The sequence below is a fragment of the Penicillium rubens genome (genome assembly GCF_028828025.1).
Source record: "Penicillium rubens strain IBT 27055 chromosome Unknown utg000001l_segment0_segment0, whole genome shotgun sequence".
Lineage (NCBI taxonomy): Eukaryota > Fungi > Ascomycota > Eurotiomycetes > Eurotiales > Aspergillaceae > Penicillium > Penicillium rubens.
This window is the reverse complement of record NW_026890599.1, coordinates 5,478,526-5,502,640: the sequence shown is the minus strand read 5'-3', so window position 1 is coordinate 5,502,640 and position 24,115 is coordinate 5,478,526. Positions and strand designations below refer to the sequence as shown.

The following is a 24,115-nucleotide window of genomic DNA, read 5'->3' as shown; positions in this document are numbered from 1 at the left end:
TAAAGAGGCGGCAAAAGAGGTCACTATAATAGTGATTTTCTATATCTAAGAGGGACTAAGCGAGACAAATATTATTCCCGACAGTATATTTACTATACTAATAGTATTCCAAAGCTAATAATAACTTCTACTAATAGCTTCAATTTCGATTAAGCTTCGAGCTAAATAAGTTATCTTAAATATCGATAGCTTCGTAAGAGATTTTTTTATTATAGGACTACCGAGTATCGTCGATTTCCGCCCGGAGTAGACAGATAAGTTCTATCTTACTAAGGACATATAGTATATAAAGGGTAAATACAGTCCTCGATAGATATCGGGGGTGGATAATACTTTTAACGGTACTATAAAGGAGCTTATTAATAAGCTTCCTAGTCGGAAGGCGAAGCTCTATATGGTTATAAAGCGGTATAAAGATACGTTTTCGTTCGAGGCTAATCTATAGGAAGATAAGGCTCCTTTCCATATCACTACACCAAGTCCAGCACCTACTAAAGTGGCTACTTTAATAGGTATAGAGCCGGTGAGGGCAGAGCCGGTAAGGGCAGAGCCGGTAAGGTCAGAGCCGGTAAGGTCAGAGCCGGTAAGGTCAGAGCCGGTGAGGTCAGAGCCGGTGAGGCGGAAGCGGGCTAGATCTCCGGTTACCACACCACCTCGGCGGAGCCAGCGGAGACGGAGGGTTAGATAGATAAATATATAGATTTATAACTAGGAATCAATAGAAAAAGGCTTCATTTTCATACTAGAGAGGGTAAACCTCCCCAAAACTAGAGATATATACATTTATATAGGAGAAAAAGGCTTCATTTTTATGCTGGAGAGGGTAAACCTCCCCAAAACTGGAGATATATGCATTTATATGGGAGAAAAAGGCTTCATTTTCATGCTGGAGAGGGTAAACCTCCCCAAAACTGGTGATACATGCATTTGTATAGGAGAAAAAGGCTTCATTTTTATGCCGGACAGGGTAAACATGGTAGAAAAAGGCTTCATTTTCATACTGGAGAGGGTAAACCTCCCCAAAACTGGTGATATATGCATTTGTATGGGATAAAAAGGCTTCATTTTATACTACCCTATAACATCAGCAGAAACAGTTGTACTTTGCTTATTAAGGCATATGTAATAGTAATTCAGGTATCTTAATTTTTCTGCCGTTCTAAAGCAAGGCATTCAGGCACCAACACCCCCCCAAAGGGGGTTTTGAACCCTGACCCTTATACCGCTTCGTACCTGGAGGTCATTCGCTCGTATTCTTTGCAGATTGGCCGCTCTTCGTCACACTTCTTTCTTCTGATAGCCATGGTTAAACGTGCACGGTAAAAAGTGTACGGGTTATTGATTCAACAAGCCTTACCTGCTCTTACAGGTCAGACACCCATTAGTTCACCGTTTGTGTTGAGTTCGTCTTTCGTCTCCGTACGCCATCATGAAGTACTCCTGCCTGGCCCGGTCGAAGTTGCTCCTGGTACCCACAGCAAATTTGAAGTCCGTATAAGACGTCAGCAACTCGAACGGCTCTACCCAGCACCGGATATACTGGTGCAGCGTGAGCACGGGATCTTCCTGTCGCCGACTTGATCGACGCGCAGGGTGAACAAGCAGATTTTTCCCGTCCCATATCGAAACAAACCTATCACCGTCGTGGAACAGAGGGTCAACGGAGCTTGACTCCTCAGGCAGAGGCACTTCAAGCGGCGCTTTAGGGCTTATCGGAATTACTTTCACTTCTTGCCTGAAGACTTAATCTCGGCGTCCTGCAGCTGTTACTCCGCAAAATGCGATACCGGCTTCTGCGACTTGCCACTCTGCCGAAACCACAGATTCGATGCCAGGAAATACTTTCATTGGATGAAGCTGATTTCAAATTATGAGCTGAGGTTGGTGAAGTTAACGGGCTCGCTGCAACTTGAAAGTCAGCAGATCTGCCAACCGAAACAATATGTGAAATTCCAGAACAGAATCATGGTATAGTATATGCCTAGACGAGCCGGCTGAACTCAAGTTGAGCTATCCAAGCGTCCATTTCTTTCGAGTCAGCTGAATGACCTGATCTGCTTTCCCCAGCAGGTGCGAACCCACGGCCTTTTCTAATATCTCAACGTACGCGAGTGACTCAAACCGGTACACGACCTTTCCCTTTGCAAGGCTTTCGTCGGAGGGACCAGAAATAATTGCAGCCGGCATGGGCTCCCTGGGGGGCCTGGGTGTTACAGCATGCCAGAAGAGAACATAGAGTCGATCATGCGGATAGTTCTCAGACTGAGACTCAGACTCAGACTCGTCCAACCGGCCACCTAGGCCTTCATCGTGTCGCAAAACCTCATATCTTGCCACAACCCCATGTTCATCCTCAGCAACCACAACCATTCTCTCAGTTTGCTCCCTGGTACAGCCCACCGGCAAAACCATTCCGGGATATTCCACAGTGAACCCATCCTCATTGACCTTCCCAGGAGTCATGTCGTCGAACTTAACATTCAATCGTATGGCACCATTATCCCCGAACCGATTAACAGCCCATCTCCAACCGGGCTGCCGCATCCTCGGCCCAGCGAGAAACAACATTCCTTGGGGAAGCTGCGATTCCGTCGACAAAAAGGCATGCATGTGGTCTTCGAAAGGAATACCCTTCAACAACGACGTATCCCACCCGATAAGACTGGCAAAACAGAGCATCTCGTCCGTCACTTTACTAGTGGTTCGATGCAAGGAAGCGCTGAAAGCCTCCATAATCGCATAGCACCGCTTTTCTCCTGGTGGTCTGGAAAGGCCCTCGTTTGAATGCCTATCAGAATAGACTATCCTCGGATCCGGATCGTGAAGAACATTCATCCGCAACAAGCGAAACTTCCAACTAAAACTGTCCGCATCACGCACGGGTGTTCCATATGAGTCCATATAACGCGCCGATCTTTTTACCTGTTTTTCATAGCTTTCCGAAGCTGCTTGAACATCCAGAATGCCATCCGCGTATTTGACGCACAGCCGCTGTGCCAGGACGCCTTCATTCAGTGTCCAGAGTCGACGCATCCAAGCGGACATTCGAATTCGCATAAATGACTGCGTATAGCCGCGCGTGGAACATTCTTGGATATCGGAATCTAGAACTAGTACACGGAAGGCTCGTTCGTAGACGGCTTTCATTCCTTTGATTGCCTTTGAGCGGAGCTCGTGGTGTTCTGGAGCCACGGGGATACACATCGTGTCCATCCAGAATGACATGGAAGGTCCATGGAATTTCTTCTTCCACAGGGCTTCGAAGGCCAGTCTGTTCACCAGATCGACAGAGCTGATTCCAGACAGTAGTTCGTCGATTAAGTCTCTTATACGGAACAGCTGACATATAGGGAGAGTATTTGCTGTCGGGTTCCCAAGCCCGTCGGACCAGACATGAGAGAAGGCGATATAACGTTTCGATCCAGAGTACCTTTCTACCTCGACTTTGAGATAGGGGTCTTTCTTCGTCGGTGTAATGGACAGCAATGGCACACCTCCCGATGCAATGATTGATATCACCTCGTCCATTGCGGGTCCTAGATGCTGACAGTCACATTCTGCCTTCGTGTGTGCAGTGCGATAGGTCGTTTCATTGATCTGTCGCGCAACACAGAGTTTCCCCGTACACTCACCATGATCTCTTTGTACCGCAGATGGTGGTCTCTCCATTTGAGACACATAGTACGCCGAAGCCGACGTAAAAGTGTCTTCCACCATGGATATCTCGCTTGGACACCATCCCATCTGCTGCATGCGTGCGAGTGGGAACCATGCACAAGGAAATAGCAAACCCCCGGTAGAAGAGTTCATCACTATTCCCAGCGCCCCAAGCGGAAGTTTCCAGGCCAGACGATGGCTTAGCGCTCTGATAGACAGATCGACTTCGGGAGATAACGGCCACACTGCAAACCCGGGACGTGAGTCGCCCTCGCATGTCGCTAAACGACAAAATATAGATACAGTCGTGAGACAATTTACGATTCGATCTCCTATCATCTGGCCGGAGATAGCATCCCCACCTTGAACCATGGAGTTGATCAACGACGATAGCTCTATAATTTGATCATCGAGGGATGCAATGGTGATTATTCCATACGCTGTGCCTTCTTGCGGCTTAACGTAATTTTTCTTGGCTCCTCTGGTGATAGGTCCGAAAACTTCCCAGAGAACACCGAAATACAACCAGTTCTGTAAAAATGCGCCAGTTGGCTGGGCGGGGTGTTGTGAGAAATCTCCGGCAAGTAAGCGAGTGATGTCCCAGCCCGTGCGCTCTGGATAAGTCGAGAAGTCGATGCCATCGTAAGACTCGGAGCTCAGACAAGGTACTTCAATGGGGCCATGCTGGGAGTCAGGGACACTTTCTATGTGGTCCATTTGGAGAGTACTGAAGCCCTGGAGGGGAGAGATGAGAGAGATGAGAGAGATGGTCAGGGTACGAAGGTGTGGGGCGGACGATACCCAGGATTCTCAGCCCCCACGGGCTGACCACTTCTGAATGCAGTTGGTTAGTCCTGTCCATGTGCTTGTGTATGGCCTTAGACTGTCGCAGTATTTTCCTTGAATTAACACGTTTTCGGCCGAATTCGAATTTGGGCAGTATTCTTTTGGCATTCTGGAGCTATACAACTGCGGAATTATACTAAAACACTTATGTTCTAGTATATCTTGACCTGTTTGCAGGTTCTAAATCCCCTAAATCAACCGTGATGTCTCCTCCGGTGTTCTAGAGCGTAGCTTTATAGCTATTCGGTAAAAGGCGACTTTACGTCTCCGATCACCGGGGTTATAAAAGCACTAGTGAGCTTCGATCGTATATTTCGTACATAGGCTCGTACTAGAACACTATACTAGGTTAGGTACCTGTGTTGTGAAAGCGATGCCACGATTATAGTACGCTCTCAACCTCCCAGCGCCGTCTAATCCAGATCACCTTCTTCCCTATTGACAGAATTCCAATTCCGGGAACCAAGGGAAAAAAGAAAGAAAAAGAATTTATGTGTTATGAGTTTCTGTCTAAAGCTATATTTTTGAGTATCTATTGAAGACAACTTGCGGACCTCCCGGCTCACTCTTCAACGGGACGAAGAACCACGGAGTCATGTAGATCAAGACTACTGAAGCCGACACGGAGGATGAAATCACCCTCGGGTATGAGCCATGTTTGTTGAGTGACGTTCCAGTAACTTAGGTCTCGACGCATTAGCGGGAAGGTGGCAGTGTAGCTCTCTCCCGGGGAAAGATAAGTCTTCTCAAATCCACGTAGTTGGAGTGAAGGCGCTGAAACTTCATCTGGGAAGGAAATGTAGAGTTGGGCAACAGTGGCACCAGACGTCGACCCCGTATTCTGGAGTGTCACCTCAGCCTCAAACAAAACGTCCCAAAGAGCTGGATTGCCGCCTGGGCGCGTTGCGAGAGCCTCTGGCTGAGACAAAATGCGAGCTTCTGGGTGTGTCGGCTTCACTCTCAACGACGCCATACTGAAGTTTGTGTATGAGAGGCCAAACCCAAACTCATACTGAACCGGTATTTTATGGGTATGGTAGTAGCGATAGTCAATCTCGAGGCCTTCTGAATACCAAGATTGCCAGTCATCGACACCAGAGGTAGTGATATTGGTGGTCGGGGCTGTGTTCACGCTACTGGCATTTAACGGAACCGTGTAGGGAAGCTTCCCAGAAGGAGACTTGGCTCCATAGAGGATATCAACAATAGAATGCCCCGACTCTTGACCCGGGTAATGAGCGGCAAGGATAGCTGTGACGTTAGGATGGTCCGCCCATGGCATGATGGTCATGCCCCCTGAATGGGTCACAACAATAGTGTTTGAACATTTGCTGGCGACACTCTCAACTACAGTATCACCGTGCTGGTCCACCGCAAGGCTCTCGCGGTCCAACCGCTCAGAAGCCCGGGACTTCAGGAAGACAAGACAGGCTTCAGGAGCAGTCGCGCCCCAGAGGCTCTCCACGTTTGCATCTTTGATGACGGTATTGTTCAACCAGAATTGAACCAGAGTATTATCCTGAACGGCCCGTGCCTTAATAGCCTCTAGAGGCGAAACAAGGTAAGTGAACCGCCCATTGCCTGACCCTCCACCGATGGCGAGGGTACCGATCTCCGATGGTCCACGGATGAAGGGCCCCTGAGTATTGGGAGCCGCGTCGCTGCCGAAGATCGCTATGCTGGTTGGGGCCTTCAAAGGGAGAGTACCGTTCGTATTTTTGAGCATCACAGTCGATTCAGCCGCGTGCTGTCTGATCCGACCGCCATGGTCCTGTCGAACATCGCGACTCTTTTCCCCGAACACGAACGAGTCCATCGAGTAGTTACTACTCGAGAACTGGGTGTTGTAGTACGCCATTGCCGGATCTGTGGCCGGGAAATCTTGGTCTTGGCGGAGGGCATAGTATGGTGTCATTATCCTTTTGATCATGTCATCGAGTCGACTCTCGGGGAATGTGCCGTTCCGGACAGCTAACGTTATATTCCCGCCGAAGTATGAAGACAGACGTGTCTGATTGAGAAGGGTTGTCATGGGTTCAATGTGACCAGGTTGATCCATGTCCGTTCCTGCTTGGGCAGAGGCCACTCCGGAGTGCAGACCAGACCAATCAGTCATCACATATCCCTGAAATCCTAGTTCCTCTTTTAGGAGCCCGTTGAGAAGTTTGGAATTCTGGCACGCATATGAACCGTTGACACGATTGTACGAACACATGGCAGCCGAAGCCTGAGCGTGAATAGCGTTGGCAAAGGGCCACATGTAGAGTTCATCTAGGACTGCTGTCAGCAATCACGAGAGCTCCCGATTCAGAAGGAACGCAATCCCATATTAGGGTAGCGGCCATGCCGTCAGGCAAGCCAAAAAAAAGGGTCGACTTACGTATGGTCCTGTCGTCAGCATTTGACGAGTACGTTGAGAACTCAAGAGTGCCATTGGGATATAGGGTGGGGGAGCGTTGTGTTTCTTGTTCGTAGAGAAGCCAGTGCTTGATCGTCGCTTGGACACCGGCATCTTGCAGGCCCCTAACGCCCGATTCCATAGCAACTCCAGTGAGGTACGGATCCGGGGAAAAGCCCTCCCAGTTGCGGCCACCATATGGCGTTCGGCCCAATGCGCCTCCAACGGGCCTAATGTCCCAAGTCAGCCGGGACTAAAAAAGAATTTTCAAAGCAGAGACGTACCCCAGGGCGACTTGAGCGCCTTTACCCTTATACTCGAGTCCCAAGTCATGAAATCGGTCGTAAATGAGGTCACGATCCCAGGACGAAGCAATGGTTATTCCGGAAGGGAACACGCTCACATAGTCGGATGGTCGTACTGCATTTGGGCCATCTTGGAGACAGAGGCCCGTGAAATTCAGACGCAAAACCGGTCCAATGTTCCCAATGCAGGGTCCGGGAACGCCTGTGACGAGCCACGCTTTTTCATCAAGGGTGAGCGATGAAACAAAGTGCTCTGCCTTGTTCAATGCTGTCTCCCATTCGCTTGTTCCAGTAATTTTGGCTAAGCAATATCAACAGCAAGCCAGCATCAATGCAAGAAGGGCAGACTTACGAGAGGGGTAGACCGGCGGTGAATGCCCGTACTCGCCCAGGATGGTGGTGTTTGCGGGTTGGATCCATTGAAAAGCGTCTGCTGATCTCGTCCCAGCATCGCCAGCATTGGCCTGGGAATAGGCCAACGAAGGTAAAAGCACCGACACGACAAGCGTCTTCGGAAGAAGCCAGTGGTGGTACATGGCAATGGAACAAGGGGTAGGTATACCTGACGAGAAGCAAAGGGTCAGCTGCTCTTTAAGTACATTCGGAAGGCTGGATACGACATGGTAATGAGAAATATCATTTCCACTTTGGTTCAAACGTGCTCTCATGAGATTCGGCCCCGCTTCTTTTGAGCCATGGCGCCTCTCCCCCACGGGGACGTCACGGTGACAACCTTGGGAAGTGCAAAATGGATTGAAGTCAATTTCAGAGAGTCAATGCTTCCACGGGCTCCACTCTCTTGAACTCTATGATCGAGGCGATAACACAATTGTTTCTTTCCAGTCCACTATATCTTAATGTGATTGCGACTCATGGCACCGTAGGTGGCGTATCTCGGCGAACAATTGTTAGCGAACAAGAACAAGAAGCAGAGTAAAGATCTGTATTAAAAGCTAGCAAGGACTAGGCATGAGAGAGAGGATGAGAGAGAGAAGCCGAGAGAGAGGAGATAAACAGATATTACTAGCCTGGCAAATCAGGCATCCATAAAGGTCACATGACTGATCCCCCACAGTTCTGAATCTAGAAATCCTTCGCCCCATGTTGACGACAACCCAATATGGATATGGTTTCCGCCAAGAATCCAGTTAAAGTTCAATCAGCCCCTTTGATTGAATGGTAGCCAGTCAACAGTGCCAGATCTGGCTAGGAAACTGTTATTAGGAACCCCCAAGAAATACTTCGGGTAAAGGAAACGCGGAGGCGTATGTGGAGCAAGTGGTTGCCGGCTTGGAAGTTTGATGGGGCAGGTATTGGCTGACTCGTTAGGACGAGAAGGTCACCTGGCCGCCGCCACTGTCGTCCTCGAATAAATCACTAGCAAAACCAGACAGCCTATTAATTTAGGTCGAAACCATGGATGATTCGTAACGCTCTCGCAGGGACAAGCAAAGCTCCTATCATTCAAGACGAAGATGACCTCGGGAGAATGGGATCAGCAATCAGACTGCGCCGATTACAATCAAGATCAGAATGTGTGCGTCGGCAAGGCAGTGTCCGATGTGGTAGTATTTCCTAAAATGGCTAGATAATTCGCCGAGATCTTTAACTAGCGCATGTGTGGGACTGACGATTCATTGCCATCGGCATCTCATTCCGGACTCTATACCTAGTTACATACCTACCTAGGTAGGTAATTCTGAAATTTGTCATCCGGTGCCCAACAACGCCGGTGGGCTGGGCGGGATGGGTGGGATGGCCGTGAAATGATAATCCACTCCAGGTGGGATCGCCGATGACTTGCCCCCCGCAAACCCCACGGGGTTTCTAAGCAACGCGTAAGTACAACGTACCTACATATAAACACGTATAACCCCACTCTTCATTTTAATAGAATTTCCAGTGCAACGCAATCCAAGCTTTCATTTACCGATCTCTTTACCCTACAATGTCTTCTACCGCTCAATCCTTCCGTGAGATTGTTGGGATTCCCCGCTCCTCAGCTTCGCCGCAGGACTCAACCCTCATCATCATCGACGCCCAGAACGAATACGCCACAGGCGCCCCTCAAGACGGTAAACGTTACAGAAACCCGCAAGTCCATTGCCAAACTACTGGAACGTTACCGTCAAGCCGGTAACAGCAAGAACATCGTGCACGTCGTCCATGAGGTGCCCGAAGGCGCACCCGTCTTCACGCCAAACACCCCCTTGGCGCAAGAGTTTGAGGAACTCACCCCCAAAGCGGGCGAGAAAGTGGTCACCAAGAACTTTCCTAGCTCGTTCGCAAAGACCGACCTGCATGCCTATCTGCAAGGTCTAGGCGATGTAGGAAAGAAAGTCGTGTTGGTTGGCTATATGGCGCATGTCTGTGTCTCCACCACTACCCGAGCGGCTGCTGAGCTTGGATATGATGTGCTCGTTGTGAGAGAGGCAGTTGGTGATAGGGATATCCCTGGTGTCAATGCCGAGACTCTGGTGTCTGTTGTGTTGAGTGAGCTGGCAGATGGTTTCGGGACCGTGGTCTCCGAGGAAGATATTCGCGCATAGGCAACTGATGTATCCGAAACCGCAAGGACTGTTGGATCATATTTACCTCCAAGACTTACTGTATGAAGGACCGTTCAGCAAGTACAAATGTGGTATTGCTCTTATTGGCGCCACTTGAACGCCAAACGATACTATTAGGCATGGTTTGGAAATAGACGGACGCTGTTCAACGTCTATATATACATGGTCGTAAGTAATGAATGAAAATACAATATAATGATTTTGTAGAACTGCGCAACTATGAAGGAGACCAAAGGTAGACTCTAAGGTTCTGATACTATGGGTACAGTTATGTGGTCACTGGGAGATATCAGCAAAAGGCTAATGAGTGACATGTAACTACCTAGGTATGAATCTTCTAACTAGTAATAAGCGGGCATTTAAGCGTTGGGCTATCCCTTCCATCTACTCTATGAGTCCCTCTAACACCTAATCTGACACATACGACCATAGGGTGTGGAAAATAGGGCTTCCCGTCCGCTCAGCCGTACTCAAGCCACACGCCGGTGAGTTAGTAGTTGGGTGGGTGACCACCAGCGAATCCTCACTGTTGTATGTTTTTGCTTCTATTTTTCTACGTATTTCGTCCAATAGTGCTAGTGGCATTTCCTCTGGTGCCGATTAGTATCCATGCTCAAAAGGCAGATCGCGGACCGACGCACTTTCCAAGATGCATCTTCACAATTCCATTTTCAAGGGGTATTTTGGCACAGAAGATGAACAGTAAATTCTTAGGTCGAGTAACATGTAATCGAGGCCTAGGCAATATGCCAATCTTTACGCTAATGCCCGTACATTGACGACAAAAGCGATAAAAGGGAATCCGCCGATCAACCGTCATATGCATTAGCGTCGCCTTCCAGAGACACAATCAATTATGTTAGCAGACTGGAAATACGAGAATAGCAGGTCAATCTCATATAGCCTTGATTGCTGCTTCAGTACGCTTCTCCAACGTCAACCCGAGGTCCTTGTTGACTCCAAATGACAGTACGATATAGGCCGCCAATTGCGTTTGGGTCAACCCGGGCTTATTCCACCTGGTGAGCCTTATATGCAGCAGCTGTGGGTGGACTTCGGCGGATATGCGCGCCATTCTGGACCGCTTCCTTCCGGCGGGCTTGATCAGCCTTCTCCCATTCAATGAAGAACTCTAAGTCGGTAGGGAAGAAGACAACTCCCGGGTTATAGGCATTGTCAAACTAGCAGTGGCATGACTTACAGAGGAAGATGTCAAACTGGGATATGGCCTCCATCAGACTATATACATTAACCGTGGTTTTTGTGTTGGTCGAGTGGAATAATGCCGTATTTTATTCCAACAGAAGATGGCATTCTGCTTTAGCTCAAGGTTGGTCCTAGGTGGGATAAGGCCCGCCTTATCCCAGCGGTCCGTCTATACAAACAGATTAGCGTCATCGAATGAACACCATAAGAAATGGCATACTTAGTCGTCTTCCATGGCAAGAACATGCGTATAGTCGGCCATTCCCCCGCGACAAACCCAGTATCTCTTAACACCACCATATATGGCTTTTACCTGGGTCTTGGTTGTTTCCGAGAAGCGTCCGGATTGAGCAGCTGCGGATGGAGTAACAGCCGACCGTCCGCTTGTCGATGGTGCTCTTGACCGTGGTAAAGGCGTACTTGGACATGATAGAGGTGAGGTTGGAGGGGGCATCGGGCCTGGGGTTGACATTTCGTGAGTTATAGAATATATACCCAATGAATGTAGCTGGGCTTCATGTCGCTGAGATAAGGTGGATTTTTGTTGAGGCTACGGAGGAGAGGAAAGATGGCTGTAACTCGGAGAGGACGAGGCTCCATTTTGGGTCGTCTTCGTATGCGGCCCTGACGCGGGTTTTGCAGTCCTCTGAAAGTTGCACGCACGACGTGAGGAAAGCATATGCCTCGTCAGGCACGTCCCACGTAGGTGTTGAACCGGGTAGGGTGAGGTCAGACGCTGAGTCGACGTGCAAAGCGTCGAGGTCGTCATCCTCGCGAGGCTGAGCTTTGTCCACGGCTGGCAGCCGTGGAAGGGCATCAGCGATATTGTTTAGTTTGCCCGCCTTATGATAGACAAGGAAACGGAATTGTTGTAGGTACTGGGATACGCGCACTAGGCGTAGGTTCATGCGATCTGGGGATACGGATGAGAGGGAGGTTGCTAAGTTAATTGTGGCGATATGGTCCGTGTACGCAATAGGCGTTAGATTGTCTGGAGCTGCTTCAATCATTTGACGGATCTTGCGGACGACCCAGACCAAGCATGAAACCTCCAGCTCCGTTGCCTAGTAATGCTTTTGCGTAGGCGTCAAAAGGCGACTCAAAAATATGATCGGTTCAACCGCTGTCGAAGGTGGAGGTTGTTTGAGATTGGTATGGGTGTAGTCGCGCTTGATATGGAATACCATAGCGCCATGGCCCCCCTCTTGGGAGGCGTCGATATCGAAGTACACACGACGGGTTCGATCCCAATGCGACAGCCACTGCGGATCCTGGAACGCCGCTTGGATGGAGTCGAACGACGCCCGCTCACTCTCCGTGGGGTATGTGTATGCTGTACGTACGGACCAGTCCTTGCGTGGGCGGCCTTTGACGGGGCTCCCCCGTAGGAGCTCGGTCTTGAGGAAAGATGGAGAAGAAGTGAGAGAGGTGAATCTATGGAAAGGAAGCTGTATAAATAGCCTCCGAGAATGACAAACATAACAAACCAGGCAAATGCTCAGTCTGCACAGAGACAAACGCATACCCTGCATGCATTGCGTGTCAACAATTTTAAGGAAGCAAAGTGACTTACACCACTCAAGGATCTCCTGCCAGCGGGAGGTGATCTCAAAATTGCAGCCATCGTGGGCAGGAGCCATGATGGCAAACGTTAATGTAGAAGGCGCAAAGTGTTAACGGCGCGGGGAAGGTCCGTACTCACGAGAGTTGATACCTACCTAGTAGTGAACTGAACTGACCACTTGTAGTTCTTGTATGAACTAACTACACTTGCTAAAAACCTAGTTAAAAACCTACTTAAAAACCTAGTTTACTACCATTTTTTACATGAACTATTACACTTATTATTATACCTGCTATCAAGACGTATGTAGAAGAGGAAAATTGAATGCTTGCAATTTCCCACTATAAGGTCGCGCCTATCCAGAGGTGTTGTTCATTATGGGTGTAAGACGAACAACAGCCTTCAGTTAGAGGACATTTTCGATCAGCAATCTTTAAGATTAGAATATTAAAATATAATGTCAATGCCCGATCCAAATCCTCCTAAACAAGCTCTGGAAGCATATGTGAGTCCACGTCCATGTGTCCATCAACACTTTTATCTGAGCGCCTGAAATGGAAGAGCTGGTCATCCTAGTCTGATAGGGCAACTGATCATGTAGCACCGGAAAAAGCCTCTAACGGCTACCAAACAAAGCTGCTAGCGAAGGGATGGCTGGAGTAGCGCCCTATAGATACTAAGAGACCAGCGTTTTAGGATTATTGGTTTACTCTAATGGTTTTCAACACTGCCTAACTGAGAGAGGTGCGTGCGTTAGTTTTTACGGCCCGAGCTGAATACTCACCCTCCCTACTCACCCCGTCTATAGCACACTCACCCCGGGTGAGCCGGCTGACGCAAATCAAAAGCAGCGTCACCCTCCTACTCACCCGGGCGACACCCACCCGAGAACTAATTGAGCAGAAGCCACATGCCGGTGACTTAGTAGTTGGGTGGGTGACCACCAGCGAATCCTCACTGTTATATGTTTTTGTTTCTATTTTTCTATTTCGTCCAATAGTACTGGTGACATTTCCTCTATTGCCGGCTAGTATCCGTGCTCAAAAGGCAGATCGCGGACCGCCGCACTTTCCAAGGTGCATCTTCACAATTCCATTTTTAAGCGGTATTTTGGCACAGAAGATGAACAGTAAATTCTTAGGTCGAGTAACATGTAATCGAGGCCTAGGCAATATGCCAATCTTTACGCTAATGCCCGTACATTGACGACAAAAGCGATAAAAGGGAATCCGCCGATCAACCGTCATATGCATCGGCGTCGCCTTCCAGAGACACAATCAAATATATTAGCAGACTAGAAATACGAGAAAAGCAGGTCAATCTCATGTAGCCTTGATTGCTGCTTCAGTATGCTCCTGCAACGTCAATCCGAGGTCCTTGTTGACTCGACTAAAAAGGCCTATACCGGTGTTAGATCTCTTCAATGGATACTAGTAGGACACATACTATAGACAGCTTTGCGCAATTCCGGGTACTTAACCTCACTAACGCTGAGAACAAGATTCTCAATGACCCTATCCTGGTGACCAGGCTCCCGGCCAATAACCCCCCACAATGCCGCGGGCTGGACAAAGTCTGCGTCAGTGATCTCGCTGGTATAGGCCGCAACCTCTCCCACCCACTTCTCATGATCAGTATGTAGGGACAATGCTCCAGGGCTTGATCCTTTCACGTCTTGATAGAACTTGGTGGGCTTGACCGAGGACCCAATGTAATTAGGGTCCCCGCCATAGTTGTCATCAAGTCGCATCCTCCCGTCCCTCTGGAAAGGTGAATAGACTTGGGCCTTGGCAGCGTTGGTTGGGAGCTGCTGGTAGTTCACCCCAAGTCGGTAACGGGCCGCGTCGGGGTATGCGAAGAGTCGTGCTTGTAGCACTTAGTCACAAGTTAGCCTCGGGAAATCCTAGCTCGGGAAATCCTAGGAAAGAATTGATGCGCTCTCCCTTCTTACCTGGGTCGGCGGACGCAGCAAATCCTGGAACCATCGTCGATGGCGAAAATGCGGCTTGTTCAATATCTGCGAAATAGTTTCGCGGCTGGTCAAGTTCAGTCTAGAACTAATATTGGGTTGTTCCGAAGACTTACATTGCGGTTCATGGTGAGACGGCCGATCTGCTGCAGAGGAAAATCCTTATGTGACCAGACCTTGGTCATATCAAAGATATTCACTTCGTATTTCTCGGCCTCTTCGGGGCTCATCAGCTGAACGTAGACATTCCAAACAGATAGTCGCCTCTTTCGATGGCCAGAAACATGTCCTCGATCATATAGTCAGGATTATCTCCGGCAATCTTGGTAGCTTCTTCGCGGCTAAAATTCTGTATTCCTTGCTGCGTTTTGATGTGGATTTTGGCATATGTAAATGAACCATCCTAAATGTAAACATAGTTAGTAAGAGAAAGTCTTAGCAACTAGGTAGTAATCAATGTTTACCGCCTTGGTGAACTTATATGTATGTCCACTGTACGCATTCATGTAACGAGGGGATTTTGGAGTGCCACGGTCGCTGAATAGAATTATAAGTTGATGTATGCCTTCAGGGTTGCCAACGTGGAAACTGAACTGGATTAGACCTGACTTTTCACCAAATAGGGTTCGAGAAAAAGACGTACTCCCAGAACTGCGCTTCTCATTAGAATTGCTCATCTCCATTTTTAATCAGATGGACTCACCATGGTTGCGTCAGGAAGATGGGATTGGGGGTGCCGCTTGTGAGATCGGTTCAATGATGGGAACTTGATCGGATCGCGAATGAAGAAGACAGGCTGGGGTGGTAATGTAAGTATTTAAGTCAGAATTGAACACTAGAAACATTAGTGAGGCAGCAACCGAGCATACAGTGTTGTTGAAAACCCAGTCGAGGTTTCCCTCGTCTGTGTACAGCTTCATTGACCACCCATGCACATCGCGAGAGGTATCAGCAGATCCTGACTCTGGCCCGACCGTTGACACGCGCTGAAGCACCGATGTTTTCTTTCCGACCTTGCTAAGGAAGCTAGCGCAGGTAAAGTCGGAGCAATCGTGGGTGGCTTCGAACTCGCCATAAGATCTCCACAGAGTCAGCTGAAGAAAGTTTTCGGGAGAAACTTAACAGCTTACCCAACAGCTTTGGCATGGACGACACTATTCAACGCTCCAATGTCAGTAGATTGTAGGAAACCCAAAGTAACTCAGGCGAAATATGTACTTACCGCTCCGGGATTCTCTCACGGGAGAAATGAGCCAAGGTCTCAATGAGATGGGTATCCTGAAGTAATCCGAGCCCGCCGCCCTGTCTATCCCGCATCAGAACAGCCGCTTTGCTGTTTGCAACAGGACGTCCTATGAATAGTCAGACGCAAGCATGAATCCAAGATTGTAAAGGTCTGGTACCTTCGGCCAAAGTGAAATATCTGTCGTCACCCATGCTGAATGACAATTTGGGGTAATGATAATAGGATAAGACAAAAATGTGTATGTGTGACTACTGGGTTGGGCTTGCTCGAGGTGTGTAGATGTATAGTCACAACCCTGGTAAAAGATGATTTTGCATTTGCTCTGAGTGTCACGTTCGACAACTAGGGAGGGTCTCTCATTCACCATATTCCCATATACATATATTTCCTCCAAACGCGGTGACGCAGGAATGCAGTGATGTCCAATGGCCAATGCCTAAAGTTGATGTAAGAAGCTGATCAGGTCCAGACTATTTACCTACGTCAGTAGCTAGCAACCTCAGAAAGGTCTCCATACAAGAACGGGCCTCTGATTGGACTAAATCCACTACTAAATCTGGTTAGTGCAGATCATATCCGTGGACCTACCACCCTTGGACCCTGGAAGCCTTCCAAGCTTGGAAGCTTGTTGGGGCTTGGCGTTATTCTATGCCCTTGGAGATGTTGTGCCTGAGGTAAACAGATCGATTGGAGTCCAGTCTCTTCTAAAAAACCCATCACGTCACTTATAGAAAATTTCTTACAATTCATTTCTCATGAATCGAGAAAGCCACCGTCTTTTTCTCTTACAAAAAATTTCAATCATTTTCACTACGTTCAAACAGTCCTCTCTCCCTTCATCATATCTGTGAATGACAATGCTAGATTTGTCTTTATCATCGTTGGTGGCACTGTCTGCAATGTTGTCGGCCAGCTGGCTAAGAACCTGAACGCTAAAAGATCTTAGTTGTTGAAGATGAAATGGTGTTGCCAACTCGAAAGGCCGAAGAGATCAGAATCTGAGAATCCCTTCGGAAGCAATGGTCGTGATAACCAATATGACTAGGCCTACGTGTCAAGTATACTCAAGCGGGCGACTATAGGCGTATTAAGAATTCCAGCGTCCGTGGTAAGGGCCTTGATTGCGGTTCATCCTTGAACAACTTCACCTACGTTCCTGGATCCAAGGTTGCCTTTGATATGTGTGACGAGTACGGTGGAAACAAGTGGGCTCGGGATCCGCTTGTTCCCTACCTGTGAAATAGTCCGACCTACCATGACGATGAGAAGGCATACGCGCCCGGCCTAAAATGATCAGCTAAAACGCTCCGAGTCCGATTTCCCACTCGGAACTTATTCCCGAGACACTACCATTCCATGACCTCCTCACCAATGCTGCAAGTGCACTACTCAGTCCAATCAACAACATCAACGGCAATATTTTCGACGGCAAAATGGTTGACCTAACCCATAGTGTCAACTTCATTTACAAGGGTCACCACCCTGGCAGTTAGTTTCCTTTGTGTGCCCAACAAGTCAAACATCGCCATTTTCCCCGAGTGCACTCGAAGAAGCTTATATCGACAATACTGATGAGACCTGAGGGTGTGACTGTCATCACAGGCTCTGGCCAGGAATTAAACCTCTATGCTATTCGTGAAGTCCTCGTCCCTCAAATTCCAGGGCGCTTTCGGGTCCCGTAAGTACCGCCAGGCTAAGGCCTCAAATGGCAATGAAACCCCATTCTGTCCGTACGGCCAGCCTCAGTTCGAGCTCTCGTCTGTCTTTTCGGTAGCACATTCCAGTGACCATTCCCACCAAGCAAGAGCAACTACTTGGTTGTCCTTATCCGCCTTGCCTCCGAGGCTGCTGAGATCACCCTCAACAGCGTTAACCCGCTGCAGCAACCTAATATCGCCCTAAGCTACGTTACCAACGACCATGACATCATCGCCCTCCGCGACGGTATCATATCTGCCTACAATGTGCTAGAAAACGCCGAGAAGGATATTATTGAGGACGAGTATCCCTAGGAGACGCCTTTTCACAACGACAAACTCATTAAGAAGGCGTGCTGGCCCACTCCTAGACCTCCTTCCACTCTTGTGGTACTTCCTGTCTGTCTATAGGAAGTAGCGCCTCGTTGCAGCAAGATATTTTTGGGATTATGAAACGTGGAGATAAAGTAGATCGCCGTAACTAGATTTCCTGCACCATATCAGAAAGCCGTCCTAAGACATCCAGTGACCATTGGATCAGTTTCGTGTCGTTCCCCTGAGGTCCTAGAAGGGAACTACAACTGGTAGTTTTTTCGTTTCGCCCGTCAAGAGACTGATAATAGATTTGACAGACTGGAACATGAGTAAGTAAATAGAAGTAGGCCTGGGATCCAACCTATATACCGGTCCAAAAAAGCCAATAAAGGAACTCACTTGGACAGCCAGTTCAGGAGCTCCTAATATCGCTGCAAGGAACGTTGGTCGAATACCAGGTACAATTGGGTTGTTATTGCTAGGATATTGGTTTCGACATCTTGGTTGAACGTTGTCGATGTGCAAAGCAATAATGGTAGTTTGCGATTCATTCATGTAACGACCAATAAACCAGGCGTTGAAAATTGATAGCCGATTCATTACCTCCTCATGCGAATACACCATAGTAAACACTTTGGGGAAAGAATAACCGGACTGAGACACCATGACCCTGGCAGCCTTCCGCGCTTTAAGCCTAGACCGGAATTCCTTACACTCAGTTTGTTCGGCTGGATAACTAGTTAGGATCTTTCTTTTTATCCGTGCGGTGGGGATGTTATATTACCGTCTCGTGTAGTGAGTCCAGGCACACATACCTACTGTATATCAATTCCCTGGAAATATTTGCTGCGGACGAGAGAACGGTACAACTGAAGAAGGTGAGGAATGTAATGACCGGGGGAGAAAGCAGAGAAAGCCGCCTTGTGGGAATTACATCACCTGCCGCCGAGATGCAGGGTTTCATTTATTTTCACGCGACGGTTGTAGATCCTTGGGTATGGGATATTGAGGTTTGGGTAAGGTGCGCTATACACTTCAAAGCTCCTATCAACTAGAGTACATAAGTGAACATATATACTATTCAATGTGACGACCATCTGGATTCGATACCCTACATAATACAGTCTTGACCTAGATATGCATGGCTTCGGCTTCTTCGTACTTGCCCTGGGGGAAAGGTATGAACCAAGGTTGTTGATACTGGCCAACCTTGTTTTATACATGTACCGAGGACAAGGGATTGGACAAGGTAGAATAGTCTTTTGTAAATTTCGATCTATATTGTAGAGATAAATTCACGCAGAACGTAGCAATTTAGGTAAATAGCAACCTTCCTGTTCGCCTCGTGACATCATTGCGATCAGATCAGGGAAAGATGTTAGATGCAACTGTACGAGATGTCACCCAACTGCGGGAACAGGTATGGATCTATCATATTGGCGACAATGTCTTGCACTTGGTTGGCGCAGCGGGATTGAAGTTAAATTGGCCGGGCTTCCGAATGTAACCCGCTGAGAAGTATCGGCCATGCAGGCTGATATGGTTCGGATATCTCGGGTATGAGAGTAACAACTAAAGCAACGGTTTCTTCAATAATGAAGTAAATTGCCCAGCCGCCTGCAATATATATACGGCTATCTGTCCGCTTCCATCCTCGCAACTAGCCCCACCTGTCTACAACTGGCCATGTTGCTCACTTGGCATTGGAAGAAGCTTTTCGCCGTCCAGGCTCTTTTCGCACTTGTCTGGGCACAGGCTCCCCAGGAAAATTACGATGTCATCGTAATTGGCGGGGGTCCCTCTGGTCTCAGTGCAGCTAGTGCGCTGTCGCGCGTCCTGAGAAAGGTAGCCTTGTTTGACTCGGGAGAGTATCGCAATAATCCCACCAGACATATGCACGATGTCATTGGAAGCGACCGTACGTATCTCCCGCCCTTGTTCTTAGAGGGAATCTATTAACATTCCGGGCTAGATGTCGTTCCGGCTGAGTTCCGAGAAGCCGCCAGAAAGCAGATCTCTTTCTATAACATGACGACTTTCTTTGACCAGAAGGTCATAACTATGCAGAAAACCGACAACTCTTTCCATGCTACGACCGCCAATGGCACCTACACCGCACGTAAGGTCATCCTAGCCAGCGGCCTGAAGGATGACCTCCCCAACGTCCCGGGGCTCCGGGACGCATTCGGTAAGGGCGTGTTCTGGTGTCCATGGTGTGACGGGTTCGAGCACCGGGACCAGCCGATGGGTGTCCTGGGAGATCTCTCCGACGCGTATGACAGTGTGAAGGAATTACACCCAACTCTGAACAAGGACATTCGCATCTACGCGAACGGCACCAACAACGCCGCTCAACTCAACCGGCTTAACGGTAAAAACAGAGACTGGCAGAAAGTTTTCGACGCGTACAACGTTACCGTCAACCCTAAGCCCATTCTGAATATCACGCGAACACAAAGCGGGAGTGACTTCCACGACTCGGCAATCCGGAAGGAATTTGACAAGTTCCGGGTTTACTTCACGGACGGAACCTACGAGGAGCGGGGCGCATTTATCACCAACTACGGTACTTCGCAGGCATCCAATCTGCCGGAACAATTGAAAGTTGGGCTTTTGGGGGAAGAAAATGGACACGACGGCCCGTGGCTTACGGACCACTATTCCCGGAGTCTGGGGGGTGGGTGATGCCAACAGCGATAACAGCACCAATGTCCCGCATGCTATGTCTAGCGGGAAGAAGGCGGCTGTTTTTTGCCATGGTGAGTCCGGATTCTACCCGAATATTTTACACTATTGCTAACTCGGTGCAGTTGAAATGGCTACGGAGGAGCTGGCACAAGTCGGTGGCAGCCCGGCCAAAAGAGCAGCCATGCTTGATGACCGGTCTATACATGAGCGGACCGCGAGACAAATGGGCGATGAAGTCGGCGATGTTTACAAGAGACTTGCCCACTTCTGAGATCTCAGAATCCTACAACGGCATCCAAGTATTGTTTGAGGAGCAGAGGATGTTCCGTGGATACACAGTCCTGTGTGCTGAAAAGAATTCTGTTTCGATCGATTTACTCAACATACGGAGGAACATGTATGGGGATGCTGCGTCTGGGTATTAGTACTTGTTGAATAATAATAATAGTAATAATAGAAGAGGTGTCTCTTGCCTTCAATCTATGTTTCTCACTTTGATATTCAGGCAACATTTGTATTAAACACCTGTAAGTACCAAATATATTCGCTGATGCATGAGAGGAAGCCTCTAGGATGCGGTCATGTTACAAGAGAGCTGGTAGAACAAATTCTGCGTTAGCGCTGTGTAGCAGAACCAAACGTATCCTATAGGTAACTAATGAGAGGAAATCCAAAAGGATAAGTTCAGGCATATTTTGCTTCCACTAGGGCTCTTGCCTAGCTGGTCTAGCTCTGCCGGTGCCAACCAATTCCTGTGGGCCTACGGACCCTCTATTCCAAGGTTGGATGTGAAACCAAAAGATGAAACTTCAGCCTCAAAATGGGCGGCTAATGGATTTGGGGTGCGTGGAATACCAGCCTGATTTAGTCTTGGGACGAACCAAGGAGAGCAAACAAGCAAAGAAGCAAAGGAAAATAAACACCATCTCCCCGCTGCACTTGTACGTTGTACATGATGTTCATGTCCAAAAACCCCCGCAGAGCGGCCCAGGCTCTGCAAGCCCCATCACAATCCATGCACTCTTAACCCATTGGATGTCAGTGCTCAGGATTGCAAAGACGGAATATAAGCGCTGGGCTCAAGGTACCCGCTAGATATTGCATTAAGCATCAATTGGCGTTTAGCAAGTGTTCCTCTTTCAACATTGTGCAGGAAGATCTGTCAACGAGCTAAGAAGTAATGTGCGTGGCATTGCATCAATGTGAAACATTAGCCACACGCTTGCTGTTGCCCAACCAAAGCCAGCTTTGCAGGGCGCCTATTTTGAGCTGGCGAACCTCGGGAAGTTGAGGGTTCTGTTGTGGTAGAGACCCCACACGTGGGACTAGGTCTCCACCCTTAGCTAGTCTAGATAGTTGTTGTGGAAGCTCGCTTCCTCTCTTCCCAATACAACTCTCTCCCATCTGCTTTCCTGAGCCTACATCCTGTAGTCTCACCAGGTTCTCATGGTAGAAATGTGTCTTCTGCACCTTCTTTGAGGTCTCTTCCGCTCTCATTAACCTAAGCACTCGCACTAAAACCAATCTTGACCAGACCGAAAGCACTCCGCCTTGAAATTTCCCTTATCTTTCAGCAAAGATCAGTCCTAATTTCCCTTCCTCGCCCACGATCTAAAATCAGCATGGCTTCCACCGTTCCACTCAAGGTTGCCATCTACGAGAACCCAGGCATCAAACACTGGAGCTTGTTCATCGATGCGGCAGACAGGGATGATAAGACCACCATTCAACTCCTTGGTGCTCAGCAGAAATATTTCTGTCAAGTGAGTGCGCGATCGGACTCAAGCATTTCGAATTCCCTTATCGAACTTTGTTCCCTGTGCGAAATTGACGCGAGCAAGATCGACACTGTCAAAAATATCGCATGGGATACGCCTGTCCGCAATGAGGAGTCCGACTATAGTTGCCAGGATTTCGTCCTCGAGATTTTGGATAGGCTGGAAGAGAAGGGTATTATTTTAAACGGCCGGGACTATCAGAACAACAAGGAAGCAGTCAAGGCAAAACGCGAATCTTGGAAGTAGGAGGAAGGGGGTTCTCCTGTGTTCTGTAATGGTCGTTGTCGCAAGTTCATCGAACTATATCCGTCCTCCAACTCCATAGAAGGTTGCCCCAGAGGCGGTCAACCAACCACCGCTCAGGAAATCTTAATGGTGAAATGGAATCGGGCGCATAGAGATACCAATCATCATCATGATCAATGCTTTGACCATTCGACAAAGTGGTGCACTCATAATATTCAGGATAGAAACCACTCTCCTCCCAGTCAATAACCCCAGTCACGGTATAAGCATCAGCGTGGCTCGGGTCTTTTTGTACCATGATATTTGATTTCTTCAAATCACCGTGTGTAAACACTGAGCCGTTGAGAGTTTTGTTTTCCTCGTTCAAAAATGAGCGAAGCAATTTGACGTAGGAGGGGCTGGCACGATGCTTTGCAGAGAATTGCAACTCATCAAATTGCCTTGCTGTGGTTATGCCCTTTTTTGCAAAGACTTCCATGATACGGTAATCCTTGACCCCTTCCCCACCTACACCTCCCAGCTGAGGTCCGTCATCTCGTCGTAAACTTCTGAGTCGAGAGAATATCCAGTCCAGCTGCTTCTGAAGGGATAATTTTGCTTCATGAGATAGACTTGGCCATGCCCTCTCAACGGTGACGCCCGGGATATATGACATGAACATAGCATTGACGTTTCCAAGTAAAATAAAACCATGGACCCTAGGGATTGGAAGCTCAGGGAGGTGGGCAGCGAGGTATTGGAGATTGTGATACTCCGTGCAATCCCTGCTGTCGGGAAACACTTTGATCGCAATTTCATCACTGCACTTAACCACAACCCCTCTGATACTGAGGTCAAATAACCTCTCAGAATGCAAAATGAGCCTTTTCAACGACGCCGCCAGCGCTGTTTCCGAAGAAGAATAACTGTTGTTTGCAGAATACCCTTGGAGGAGCGCCATAGCCTGATTGGATAGCGGGTAAAGGATACTGGCGTTGTCGATTTTATCAAGCCTATCGCGAAGCCAGTCACGAGGTTCCATTGGATGCTCTGGCTTGGATGTTTTTGCTTCTTCCTTTGCCTCTGGCATCGTCCATCTGTATTTGCGGTCATAGCTTGATGGGAAACAATCGCGCAAGTTAATCTCGGGGTGAGCACTGATCTGGTCAAGAAGGTTGTTTATGGTCCGGAGATTGAGGCGGCCAGCGTCAGAGAGGTCTTCATACTGGGCCACTTGATGGGCACCCAGATATGTCTCTCCGACAACTGATAGAAGGTCTGCGGACGGGTCCTTTTCAAGGGCATTGTGGAAGGCTTGCATCAGGACTCGATTCATTTCGGGGGCGTCAGGCATGTTGATCGTCAGAATCTTTTGACCGAGATCCAATTTTGCTGCCATTGTTCGCTAGGAAGTTAAGATACTGCGCAGGGTCAAATGTGTATGTATGTGTATAGCGTGAGATTGCAGACAGTTACGGCCAACATTTGGATCCTCGATGGAGAAGACAAATCCCCGCCAAGGATGCTTACCCAGCTGCATCATGTGGTCTTGGTGTTTGCCCAGGCTGACATCCACCGCACCGTGTAGACCTAACGGAGAACGGAGAAACTGTACTACACGTACTTACCTGCTGCTCGCGCGACCATCTCC

The 24,115-nt window shown here is 48.5% G+C and overlaps 11 protein-coding genes across 11 annotated transcripts, besides 2 other annotated features; 4 read left to right on the top strand and 7 right to left on the bottom strand.

Moving 5' to 3' along the window:
* Positions 1 to 2,010: 2,010 nt before the first annotated feature.
* On the bottom strand, positions 2,011 to 4,374 carry N7525_002108 (uncharacterized protein; the record flags this gene model as incomplete). Its single annotated transcript, XM_061212179.1, has 1 exon — positions 2,011 to 4,374. One exon carries the CDS (start codon positions 4,372 to 4,374, stop codon positions 2,011 to 2,013), a length of 2,364 nt encoding a protein of 787 aa, XP_061071405.1.
* A 691-nt stretch (positions 4,375 to 5,065) lies between these two features.
* N7525_002107 (beta-glucosidase) lies at positions 5,066 to 7,742 on the bottom strand (the record flags this gene model as incomplete). Its single annotated transcript, XM_002557200.2, has 4 exons — positions 5,066 to 6,774; positions 6,884 to 7,131; positions 7,186 to 7,507; positions 7,559 to 7,742. The coding sequence occupies 4 exons, from the start codon at positions 7,740 to 7,742 to the stop codon at positions 5,066 to 5,068; spliced, it is 2,463 nt and encodes an 820-aa protein (XP_002557246.2).
* Positions 7,743 to 9,154: 1,412 nt separating this feature from the next.
* On the top strand, positions 9,155 to 9,755 carry N7525_002106 (uncharacterized protein; the record flags this gene model as incomplete). The annotated part of the gene is given in 2 exon segments (XM_061212178.1): positions 9,155 to 9,281; positions 9,295 to 9,755. 2 exon segments carry the CDS (start codon positions 9,155 to 9,157, stop codon positions 9,753 to 9,755), a joined length of 588 nt encoding a protein of 195 aa, XP_061071404.1.
* A 279-nt stretch (positions 9,756 to 10,034) lies between these two features.
* Positions 10,035 to 10,090: a sequence feature (Protein overlapping with rRNA (N7525_002105, KAJ5844364.1) was converted to a misc_feature.).
* A 118-nt stretch (positions 10,091 to 10,208) lies between these two features.
* Positions 10,209 to 10,380: a sequence feature (Protein overlapping with rRNA (N7525_002105, KAJ5844364.1) was converted to a misc_feature.).
* A 291-nt stretch (positions 10,381 to 10,671) lies between these two features.
* N7525_002104 (uncharacterized protein) lies at positions 10,672 to 10,851 on the bottom strand (the record flags this gene model as incomplete). The annotated part of the gene is made up of 1 exon (XM_061212176.1): positions 10,672 to 10,851. The coding sequence occupies one exon, from the start codon at positions 10,849 to 10,851 to the stop codon at positions 10,672 to 10,674; it is 180 nt and encodes a 59-aa protein (XP_061071402.1).
* Positions 10,852 to 11,497: 646 nt separating this feature from the next.
* On the bottom strand, positions 11,498 to 11,992 carry N7525_002103 (uncharacterized protein; the record flags this gene model as incomplete). The annotated part of the gene is made up of 1 exon (XM_061212175.1): positions 11,498 to 11,992. The coding sequence occupies one exon, from the start codon at positions 11,990 to 11,992 to the stop codon at positions 11,498 to 11,500; it is 495 nt and encodes a 164-aa protein (XP_061071401.1).
* Positions 11,993 to 13,277: 1,285 nt separating this feature from the next.
* On the bottom strand, positions 13,278 to 13,628 carry N7525_002102 (uncharacterized protein; the record flags this gene model as incomplete). The annotated part of the gene is made up of 2 exons (XM_061212174.1): positions 13,278 to 13,573; positions 13,607 to 13,628. 2 exons carry the CDS (start codon positions 13,626 to 13,628, stop codon positions 13,278 to 13,280), a joined length of 318 nt encoding a protein of 105 aa, XP_061071400.1.
* A 240-nt stretch (positions 13,629 to 13,868) lies between these two features.
* N7525_002101 (catalase) lies at positions 13,869 to 15,952 on the bottom strand (the record flags this gene model as incomplete). Its single annotated transcript, XM_061212173.1, has 12 exons — positions 13,869 to 13,945; positions 13,993 to 14,421; positions 14,498 to 14,582; positions 14,632 to 14,740; positions 14,770 to 14,918; positions 14,980 to 15,103; positions 15,159 to 15,166; positions 15,219 to 15,311; positions 15,385 to 15,595; positions 15,646 to 15,669; positions 15,738 to 15,867; positions 15,919 to 15,952. The coding sequence occupies 12 exons, from the start codon at positions 15,950 to 15,952 to the stop codon at positions 13,869 to 13,871; spliced, it is 1,473 nt and encodes a 490-aa protein (XP_061071399.1).
* A 1,435-nt stretch (positions 15,953 to 17,387) lies between these two features.
* On the top strand, positions 17,388 to 17,773 carry N7525_002100 (uncharacterized protein; the record flags this gene model as incomplete). The annotated part of the gene is made up of 2 exons (XM_061212172.1): positions 17,388 to 17,518; positions 17,563 to 17,773. The coding sequence occupies 2 exons, from the start codon at positions 17,388 to 17,390 to the stop codon at positions 17,771 to 17,773; spliced, it is 342 nt and encodes a 113-aa protein (XP_061071398.1).
* A 1,686-nt stretch (positions 17,774 to 19,459) lies between these two features.
* On the top strand, positions 19,460 to 20,732 carry N7525_002099 (NAD(P)/FAD-dependent oxidoreductase; the record flags this gene model as incomplete). Its single annotated transcript, XM_061212171.1, has 4 exons — positions 19,460 to 19,691; positions 19,746 to 20,415; positions 20,477 to 20,532; positions 20,584 to 20,732. 4 exons carry the CDS (start codon positions 19,460 to 19,462, stop codon positions 20,730 to 20,732), a joined length of 1,107 nt encoding a protein of 368 aa, XP_061071397.1.
* Positions 20,733 to 22,083: 1,351 nt separating this feature from the next.
* Positions 22,084 to 22,485, top strand: N7525_002098 (uncharacterized protein; the record flags this gene model as incomplete). Its single annotated transcript, XM_002557205.2, has 1 exon — positions 22,084 to 22,485. One exon carries the CDS (start codon positions 22,084 to 22,086, stop codon positions 22,483 to 22,485), a length of 402 nt encoding a protein of 133 aa, XP_002557251.2.
* A 46-nt stretch (positions 22,486 to 22,531) lies between these two features.
* On the bottom strand, positions 22,532 to 23,863 carry N7525_002097 (aminoglycoside phosphotransferase family protein; the record flags this gene model as incomplete). Its single annotated transcript, XM_002557206.2, has 1 exon — positions 22,532 to 23,863. One exon carries the CDS (start codon positions 23,861 to 23,863, stop codon positions 22,532 to 22,534), a length of 1,332 nt encoding a protein of 443 aa, XP_002557252.2.
* Positions 23,864 to 24,115: the final 252 nt, after the last annotated feature.